Source organism: Penicillium mononematosum (assembly GCF_028829835.1).
Source record: "Penicillium mononematosum strain IBT 11891 chromosome Unknown utg000003l:1.0-8172316.0:1.0-8177699.0, whole genome shotgun sequence".
Lineage (NCBI taxonomy): Eukaryota > Fungi > Ascomycota > Eurotiomycetes > Eurotiales > Aspergillaceae > Penicillium > Penicillium mononematosum.
The window spans coordinates 1038594-1048209 of record NW_026643273.1 but is presented as its reverse complement, the minus strand read 5'-3'; the positions used below and the strand labels follow the sequence as shown (position 1 = coordinate 1048209).

Genomic DNA, 9616 nt, shown 5'->3' with positions numbered 1-9616 from the left:
ACAATCCTAGAATGTAAGAATGGAAAACAGATTCTTCCCCATGTTTCTATCCGACCTGCATTTGCCTGCAGGCCAACCATGGATGAAGGAGCGCTAACTAGATTAGGCCTAGTGCGAGAATAGACTCCGTGATCCGTGGGTCTTATCCACGTGGAAACAAACAATGCAAACATTCTACACCTCGGGACCTAAGTGAATCCCAAAGTCACCTTAAATAACCCGAAGCAGTTTGTAGTTCATAATTGACGGCTAAAGATAGAAAATAAACTATCATTTGAGCTAGCTTAACAAATCTAAGCTGTAAAATAAACAACCATGAACCCAACCCAGCTTCCAACAACTCCGAGGGCACAATAACTGCTCATGAACATCAATGGCAGGAACTCTAGCCGGTCCCATCCGAATATCAACTGGTGGCCTAGGGAGCAGTAGATAATCAGAGGAATAGAGATGGTCAAGTAGAGCAGCGAAAGCCGGTCGAATAGGAAAATTCGGGGCCGCTCGGGGACAGGTGCGATTCGGTCGAAGACGAAGAGGAACAGCACCAACCACATGACTGTATAGATAGTCTTGAGGGGGAATTCAGCTGCTGTAAATAGCAGCGGGAACAGTGAGACATGCCCCGCAACCGCCAGAGGTCTGAAGGCGCTGAAGTACCGACGGTCCTTGAGGGCGATGAGACTGAATGGGATGATAATGAGGAGAATGGCTTTCTCGTGCACATGCCAGCCGAAGAGGAATGATGCATAGCCGCAGAGGGTGATTGCGCCAACAAAAGTGTCCCAACAGCCTGGGTTGAACCAGACTTTGATGAGAGGAACCTAAACAACTGTGAGAGAAAGCCAAAAGCACAAGACAGGGGACACATACCAGTTGGAACAAGAAGGTCAGGATGAAGGTGTGTTCTTTTGTAACCTCAGGAAGGACGGCAAAAGAGGTATCTCCTACCAGTCCTCGTGTGACGCTGTTCAGAGCTTCAGCGTTGACGGGAAGTCCTAGCCGTGGAGCAACTGCAGAGATTGTCAGAGAAGCCCATACGTCGCGAGCGCTGGGGGAGATAGAAACTACTCACGGAAAATCAATACTCGATCAGCGAAGGAGTACATCGCCCAGATATTTGGCGCCCAGTATGCGTGACACAGCCCTCTCGAAAACGGAAACAGCCTGTCCTTGAGCTGCAGCAATTGTCCCCATTGCGCAAATGGCCCGAAGGCGATTGCAAAAACGCCCACCACGCAGAATCCAAGTTTGAAAATATTACCAAATCGGGGCCGGAAAATCGATTTGAGACTAAGACAATAGGTGCGCAGCAGATAGACGAAGTAGGCGAGGGAGAGGTAGAGGTATATGTGCTTCATGCATAGCAGCACCGCGAAGAGGATACCGCTATAGAGAAGAGTCGATTGCTTGCGGGCCAGGACAATTGATAGGATCAGGATCCCATACATGAAGCCATTGTATTGGAAGTGGATATGATCGATGATGAGGAGACCGGGGGATAGTAGGATGGAAAGACTGGCCACATGCGCAGCCTGCTTGTTCGGCAAAGGAACGGATTTGACAAATCTATCGAATAGCAGTCAGAATTCCATTGCAACACCAACAAGAAAAACAAGATCGAGTGCCATACCGACTCAGCGCATAGACAAGGACTAGCTCCGTCAAAATCACAGTTGCTCTTTGAAAGTAGACAGTCTGCCAGGATTCATAACCGAGGTTCTTCACAACCAACATTGCAGGGTCTGCGTATGCAGCAGCCTGCGACATCAGCCACTCGAAGGCTGCAAAGAACGGGGGGTAATCGAGCGTCCATTCCGAGGATTTCTAAACCGATCTAAGTCAACATTGTACTCGGCCAAGAATCATGCGCCCGACCGAACATACTTCATAGTACCATTCTTGGATGGGGAGAGAATGGGTGATAGCGAGCCAGTTGCGATGGACCTCAAAATCGGTCGACTTGCTGCAACACAAAGAAAAGCATGTTAGCAAAGCTCATTTGTAAACCCAATGTCCAGTTCCCGGGTCCCTTCAAATGCCCTCGTCAGATTTCAGCAGCTTTTGCAGTGATTGCTCGATATCTTCGAACCTGTCTTCCCGATATTTTTTGCTGCGGTGAAGCAAGTGGGACGGACTTACTATGCGGGGAAGAGCAGAACCTTGAAGGCAGCTGCAACGACAGCGCATTGTGCCAATGAAGGGTAGAGGTCAGCCATTGGAGCTCTTGCGCATGGTGGTGTAGCGATGTTGAAAGCCGAGAAGACGTAAGACGCGAGAATGCGCAAATCGGTGAAATGATTAGCTTCCTCCGCATGTTATTTGAGAACACGTGACCAGATGCGGAGGTCAAATCAGGAGCTAAACACCTGCGCAGAAGGACAGATAGTCAATTCAGCGCATAGCGTCAAAAGGGAACGTTCTCTCCGTATGGACTTCACAGACGTCGGAATCCGCCACACCATTCTCAATAGTGTACAGCTCCATCACTTCATCGATTTCTCGCCATCGGCCGCTGTTATTGCAAAGGAGGCCCGCCTCTGCGTTATTGCTGTTGTTGTCGGTTGGATCACCACTAGTGTTGTCTCCAGCCTTTGCAATCGGAACTGCGACCGTGATCCAGTCCATAGCAAGCGCTGATAGCTGCTGTGCGAAACTTCCGCCAATCCATATCAACATCAAGCTCCACCAATTGTCAAGCCACACAACATGATGAAAACATTAGCTTCCCTGGTATTGCTTGCCGCAGGGGCCACAGCCCAGATTATTGAAAGCTCAAGCTTTGGCACTGGTCAAACGTTAGTACAATGTCCATGCTCAGTCTTTGCGTTATGGTTATCTGACCCCAGACCAGGATATCACCAAACCAGGATTCTATCCCCGGATGGGCAATTGGAGGAGAGGGCCATGAACCACACGTTGTGAGTCGGCCTGCCGGAATTGTGGCCGAACTGATCTAACAGCCGTATAGCTATCAGACAAGCTCATCTTAACGCCACCGTACCCTGGAAACACACGGGGATCAGCTTGGGCACAAAGTCCGTAAGTGAACCGCTTCGAACCGTGATACCGGACACCGGATAATAACATGGATTTAGAGTCACTCAGTCGGAATGGTCAGCAGAATTCCAATTCCGAGCAAGCGGACCAGAACGAGCGGGTGGAATCCTGCAACTATGGTATACCAAGGACGGCCAGTCCCGTATTGGTACCTCGAGTATCTATACTGTGGGCCAATTCGACGGCTTTGCTCTGGTAATCGATACGCATGGTGGAAGAGTGTGTATTGACCTCGTCGCGTATTGTCGCGGCGTATTTATCAAGTCATTACTAACCTCCCCCATAGGGCGGCAGTGTCCGTGGATTCCTGAACGACGGTACCATCGATTACAAAAGCCACAACAGCCCAGACACCTTAGCCTTTGGCCACTGTGACTACTCTTACCGTAACCTAGGCCGTCCATCTATTGTGAAACTCAAGTACACCAGCTCCATCTTTGAAGTCACCATTGACGACAAGCTTTGCTTTTCTACCAACAAGGTATGTATACACCGTGTCGCACTGAGACCATGTTGAGGCCGAATTTATCGTACTAACCTGAGCAGGTCGCCCTGCCCGCTGGAAACACCTTCGGCATCACAGCAGCCACTCCCGAAAATCCAGACTCATTCGAGATCTTCAAGTTCATCCTCGAGTCCGCCACAGGCCAGGGCTCGACAATCCCCTCCAACCAAGGCAGCACCCCCCAGCAGCCAATCTCCAATCAAGTTCCTGACCAGCCTGCTCAACCCATAGTCAACTCTGGCACAGAAGGCACAATGAACGGCTTGGCTGTCCAGATTGCCGACCTCAGCGGTCGCGTCCAGCTGACTGGCAAGGCCACCAACACCATCCTCCAGGAGCTGAAGAACCAGGCCCAGAAGGCCGAGCAGCGCTACGCAGAGCTTCTCCAGAAGTCCCTGGCCCAGGACCGCCAATTCGCCCAGTTCGACACCCGACTCTCTCGCCTCGAGCAGCTTCTCCAGGTCATCCAGAACGACCTCCAGAGCAAGGACTACAGTGGACGCTTCAACCAGCTCCACGAGACGCTGCGCTCCTCCCACCTCAGCTTGAGCGAGAACCTGCAGGGTCACCTGCTGAGTGGTAAGTCCGCTTGCTTTGTTCAGATGATTCATTTGTTCGGTCTGCTAATTGCCTTTTTTTTCCTCATCTTATAGTCATCACGGCCTCCAGCCCTCGCATGGGCTTCTTCATCTTCTTGCTGATCGCGTTCCAGGTGCTCCTCGTGATCTCCTACGTCATCTACAAGCGTCGCCGGGCCAACATGCCCAAGAAGTTCCTTTAAGCGTCCCGTCCTGTCCCTTCCTTCCCCTCCCAACCCCCGTGCCATCTGAATCTGTGTCGTCTTGAGTTATTGTTGATGGGAAGTGGGGGGATATTCATAATATTCACAAGTGGGCTCTGCCTGGAGGCGAGCCACCAGAATTTATTCTTCCGGGGGAAGTTATGTAGAGTACGAATATCATTACGTTCATGAAACTCTGAGAGTAATTACATCTACAAGTAAGAGAAAAGTGAAATTGCAAATATTCATTTGGCCTTTGGCCCATGCTATCGTACACTTTCTCCGAGCTACCCGGCCACGCAAAATTTTTTTTTTTTTTGAAAAAAAGGCAAGATAGAAACAACATTGAAAGAAGGCGTGGCCGGGCAGCTCGGAGAAACAGATTCAAGAAAATTGACGATCGCCTTTCGGCGACCGCGAAATTGGAAGAACATAAAACAAATCCCTGAAAATTCAAAACGCCGGGACCTTTTATGCGCGCATTGAATTAAAAGAGCCGGGTGGCTCACTTGGACTTGGTGTATTGGCGCTTCTGCGCCGGCTCTCCGGCCGATCCATGGTCATCGGGGCGGGATCGCTTGTTCCGCTTGAACACAGGGATCCGAGGGAGAAGCTCGGAGTCGTGGGACTCCTCGGCATCCGAGGATGCCTTGGCAGGGTGAGGGGCCTCGGGAGGGGGAGAGGTGGCAGCGTGAGAAGAGCCCAAGGTGGACTCCTCGTCAATGCGGGAGAGAGGCTTCTGAGCAACGGGCGAGGCAGGCCCGGCAGCTTCGGCGATGTGACCTTCGCCGACAGCAGGAGGCTGGCTGGTAGCCATGCCAAGGAGGGCAGTGGCAGCGTCAAATTCTTCGGTGGAAACAGGAGCACCGGCAATCATAGTGTTAACAGCGGAAGAAACATTCTGGGTGAATTCTGCGGGAAGACCCTTCTCGGTAAGGTTGTTGGAAATCCCGGCGGTTTCAGCACGGTTGAGGTATTCATTGGTGAGTTGCTTGGTCAAGTCCAAGCACTTGCGTTCGACAGTTCGGGCATACTCATTTTCACGCTCTCGGTGATCATTTTTGACGGCAGTGATGAAGTTCAAACAAACATCGCCTCCAAGGAAACGGGCCCGTTTCTCTCCAGTCTTCGTCAAACAGACTTTGATTGGGGTCGTCAGGAAGCATGATGTCACAATCAATGTACGCCATGTTCTTGGTTCGGCGAACACGGCGCGTACGCTCGTTGCTGCCATTAATCTCCTTGGTGGCAATCATATCGTCAGGAGTGACATGGTTAGGACACATCCACCCGACCTTGGGGTTAGGGGGGATTGGCGCGGGGAGGATCAAGACAATCCAGATGGAAACGGCAGGGACAGTAGTCGCAAGTGATAATGGGACGTGTACCTTGGGATGTAAAACCACACTTGGAGCAGCGGATGCAGTCTCCCTTGTTGTCGTATTCTCGGAGAAGCATGGGATTCGCGTAAGTGACAGGGCCGTCCTGCTTGGGTGGTTTAGTCAGCCGCGGCAGGTGGGGCGCGGGCTTGTAGTAGCGTTGGTGCTTCAAATTCCGGGCATATTCATTTTCAAAGACGACTCCTTCATCCACTCCATCGAAATGTTCCTTGACATCCTGGGGAGGTTGGAACTCGGTCTTCTTGTAATGTTTCGAGTGTGCGATCAAGGTGGAGAAACTGTTGCGGATGGAGCACTTGGGGCAGTGCCACTCTCCCTGCGGAGGATTCTTGGGATCCAAGGGAGGGTCCAAGCAGTCGAAATGGTACGAATTAATGCATGTGTCGCAGCAGAGTAGATCACCACCTTTTCCACATTGGTGGCAATCGTCGCTGTTCTCGGGGGGTTCACTGTGAGGTGTCATGTTAGCACGTAGAACTGGCCAAGTCACGCCAAGAGATCACATACATAGAATTTGGCATTTGGCGTGGCTCGTGGCCGCCAGTCCAGTCGTTAAATCGGACCGAGTAAGCAGAATTGGAAAGCGAAGAAAGACTTGAGACAGTGGTATCAACAGAGAGCGACCGTGCACGCTGTGGGATCTCAGGGACTTTGGCCTTCTCTTTCTGGCGTCGCGAGACGGGCTTCGCAGTCTTGCGACCGATAAGCGAAGCAGATGGGGAATAAACAGAAGGAGCCTCGGGCTCCGGACCTTTGACGACAGGGATATCGAGGATAGAACCTGGCGCAGGAAGGGAACGCGAACGATTGATCTCTTCCATGTCCCCGTCGACACCGGTGTCAATGTTGTCCATGTTGTAGGGATGCTGGATGGCGTCTGGGGGTCCAATCCGAGTTCGAATTGCACTGTACCGGACGACTGCTTCCGAGTAAGACTCGGCTTGAAGACGAGCACGCACGGCTCGCATCTTTCCCTCATGGTCAGGATCCATTTCCCATTTGCGCTTACGCTTGTAGGCATTCTCATTGACTCGGCATGGCTTCTTGGGTCGTTTGAGCGGAGCGGTATTCGACTTGCCACTCAGGAAATTCTCCTCAACCCGAGGACCACTGGTGTCGCGATAAATGTCAGAGACCTTGAAGCTGGGCTCTGCGTCAACAGAGTCGGCAGATGGCAGGCTTGATTCACTGCGGGGGGAATGACGGCTGCATTGGCGGTAGCACGGATGTATTTCTGATACCACTTGTGGGCATCTGGAATAGAGTTGTTGAGGACAGATTGGAGGGCAAGTCGAAGTTGATCGTCGCCTTCGTCGCCCTTGGAGATGTTGGCGACCAAAGAGAGTTGGAATTCATCATCCACAGCATTGGACCAGAAGTAAAGAAGGGCCAGGGCAGACGCCTCATTGCCGTTGTTGGTTGCGTGGATTATGGCGTACTTGATGACGGCCCGGAGTTTGGGAACGTCATATTTGTCGGAGGGGCGCAAAGGAAGAGACATCAGCACGGTGACATACTTGTTGGTGTCGTCCGCGCTTGAGAGGGTAGGAGTGGCCGCATCGGCCCTGGTGGTAACGCTGCGAATGGCCTCATCGGCCAGGGTCTGGACTCCACTCGAGATTGAGGCAAGTGCCGCTTCTTCAGCGATCTCAACATGACTCTTGTCGGCCGTCAGGCCCTCGACCTCGCTAATGGGGGAAAGGCGTTCAGCTTCGTCGCGCGGGACGTTGGTCGGCACGGTCGCGACGCGGTGGGGCCGTTCAGAAGGAGGAGTCACGCCAGCAGCTCGGTACTCCGTAATCGATGGGTATTCCCCAATCGGTCTCATTGTCCGATAATTGTTATTTATGGGCTTCGAAGGGCCCGGGGGCTTCTTCTGAAGCTTCCGTCGTTGCGCGGGTTGGGAAGAGCCCTGGCGGCGTTCGGACTGAGTGGACCCCGTAGGGGCAGGCGGAACGGGTCTGGTAGGGTTAGTGCCACGCACTCCATGCCCTAACTTCTTGGGGTCAACGTACTCAGCAGCTGCTGCATTTTGCTTTTCCTTGGATGCCTTTTCGGCTTCGGCTATTTGAAACAGTCAGTGTTTGTTCTCATGTCGGAAGTGATAATAAAAAATGTGGGGTAATCTCTCAGTTTCACCTGAAAGATGCAACATCTCGTTCTTCCCAATCCCAGAAGTGATCAGATCATTGATCAGATCAGTGGGATAGATAGAGCAAGTATGATTCACATGAAAGTGAGGAAAAGGGAATGGTAGTGTCAATAGTATAAGTGGTTGAACTTGTTGGGGAAAGGGGAGGGAAGCATGTTGTTTCATCCGCTCCAAGGCTCAGTGAACCAAATGACAGAGCACATTCCGTCTCATAAGTGACCGGACCAATGACAAGATAATTCAAGACACGAGAGAAGTGACATGGAAGTGCCACTCGCCTTCGCCCGAGGAATGTACATGTCGAGAGGTAGATGAGGTGTTGCACCTCAGTCACAATGAGAGTAAGGACATGGTGCAATGGTGACATGAGTTGGGGGACTGGGCCAGGGAGAAGTGCCACTCGTCTTTGCCAGACAAATGCACAGGTCCAGAGGCAGATGAGGTGTTGCACCTCAGTCACAATGGGAGTAGGGACAAGGTGCCATGGTGCCATGGTGACATAGACCGGGGACTGGGGACTGGGGATTGGGGATCGGGGATTGTGACAGGGCAGCATGATACAGAGAGACATGGCATGGGGTAATCCTCCAGTATGAACAGAGGAGACATGATACCCGCGTCACAGGCGTGACTGGATATCGGGGGAGGGGACTGGGATAGATGGAGGGTCATCACTTACTCTTCTTGTTGAGAAGACGCTTCGAGACGCGACGCACAGTAGCACGCACGGTATCCATTTTTAACGCGAAGGTAACGAAATGGATTGAACGTGGGGAAGAGGAGAGAAGAAAGGAAGAAGAAGATGGGAGGGTGGGAGAAATAAATACTCTGCGAGAATTGGGGGGCAGGGGGGCTTTCCCTTTTAGGACAAGTCTATTGTTCTGTTTGAGACAGCAAACGGGCACAATAGACAACAATCGAATGAGACAGCCGTCCAGGTGACTCACGCTTTTACCTCGAGACCCCGTGCTACCAGGGTGTCTCCCTTGAGGGTGCCTACGGAGAACAATAGCTTTTATATTGATCTATTGACCTATTGATCTGTTGAGACGAGGCTGCCTGTGTATAAACCTTCAATGGCTGCTCACCCTTAGCTCTATTGGACCTAATATGGCCATGTAGACAATGCGTCAGGCACCCGTACAGGTAGACAGACTTTGGATTCACCATTGTATGCAGGTCTCACGGGTAAATGGCTCTAGGATAGTATGTTCTCTCCGGATACGCGAAAAGCCGAGCTTACCGTGTGTCTCCTGGGACCTCAACAACAGGAACGAGACGAAGGTCCTGATTATATTGCTGCATCAAGGCTCTACACAGACCAGCAAGTTGACTGGTTCCCTGTTATTGGCAGCCAGTAGACAAACATCATCCAAATAGTTAGCTTAGGATAGTCTTATACCATTACATACTCCGAAAGAAAGCCAGGGAAGACTCACCTATAAACATTTAGACATTGTCCTTCTCTCGAGCAGTCGAGGTCTCCACATGTCTCTGGTCGATCTTCGATCTTGTCCTCGAGCGATGAGCTGCCTCGAACAATTACGGTGAGATTCGACATGGACAAGCATATACGGAAGTAATGGAGCATTACAACGGCTAGTGTCTCAATAGAACGTCTTGTACATTTACAGTGCACACGAGTACAGACTGGCAACGTCTTGATTTGGTCCTCGGAGTCTGCTCCAATTGCTACATACAAGACAGACAGGCCTCCAAGG

General features: G+C 51.5%; 5 protein-coding genes across 5 annotated transcripts; 2 read left to right on the top strand and 3 right to left on the bottom strand.

The window, feature by feature from the left end:
• Positions 1-293: 293 nt before the first annotated feature.
• Positions 294-2216, bottom strand: N7519_005315 (dolichyl-P-Glc:Glc1Man(9)GlcNAc(2)-PP-dolichol alpha-1,3-glucosyltransferase ALG8; the record flags this gene model as incomplete). Its single annotated transcript, XM_057292091.1, has 6 exons — positions 294-821; positions 871-1010; positions 1073-1566; positions 1631-1824; positions 1885-1963; positions 2140-2216. 6 exons carry the CDS (start codon positions 2214-2216, stop codon positions 294-296), a joined length of 1512 nt encoding a protein of 503 aa, XP_057146902.1.
• A 211-nt stretch (positions 2217-2427) lies between these two features.
• On the top strand, positions 2428-2637 carry N7519_005314 (uncharacterized protein; the record flags this gene model as incomplete). The annotated part of the gene is made up of 1 exon (XM_057292090.1): positions 2428-2637. The coding sequence occupies one exon, from the start codon at positions 2428-2430 to the stop codon at positions 2635-2637; it is 210 nt and encodes a 69-aa protein (XP_057146901.1).
• A 69-nt stretch (positions 2638-2706) lies between these two features.
• Positions 2707-4343, top strand: N7519_005313 (uncharacterized protein; the record flags this gene model as incomplete). The annotated part of the gene is made up of 7 exons (XM_057292089.1): positions 2707-2795; positions 2852-2918; positions 2969-3039; positions 3096-3276; positions 3344-3538; positions 3604-4141; positions 4216-4343. The coding sequence occupies 7 exons, from the start codon at positions 2707-2709 to the stop codon at positions 4341-4343; spliced, it is 1269 nt and encodes a 422-aa protein (XP_057146900.1).
• Positions 4344-4848: 505 nt separating this feature from the next.
• N7519_005312 (uncharacterized protein) lies at positions 4849-5577 on the bottom strand (the record flags this gene model as incomplete). The annotated part of the gene is made up of 1 exon (XM_057292088.1): positions 4849-5577. One exon carries the CDS (start codon positions 5575-5577, stop codon positions 4849-4851), a length of 729 nt encoding a protein of 242 aa, XP_057146899.1.
• A 68-nt stretch (positions 5578-5645) lies between these two features.
• Positions 5646-8632, bottom strand: N7519_005311 (putative PHD finger domain protein; the record flags this gene model as incomplete). The annotated part of the gene is made up of 4 exons (XM_057292087.1): positions 5646-6192; positions 6251-6931; positions 6985-7807; positions 8608-8632. The coding sequence occupies 4 exons, from the start codon at positions 8630-8632 to the stop codon at positions 5646-5648; spliced, it is 2076 nt and encodes a 691-aa protein (XP_057146898.1).
• Positions 8633-9616: the final 984 nt, after the last annotated feature.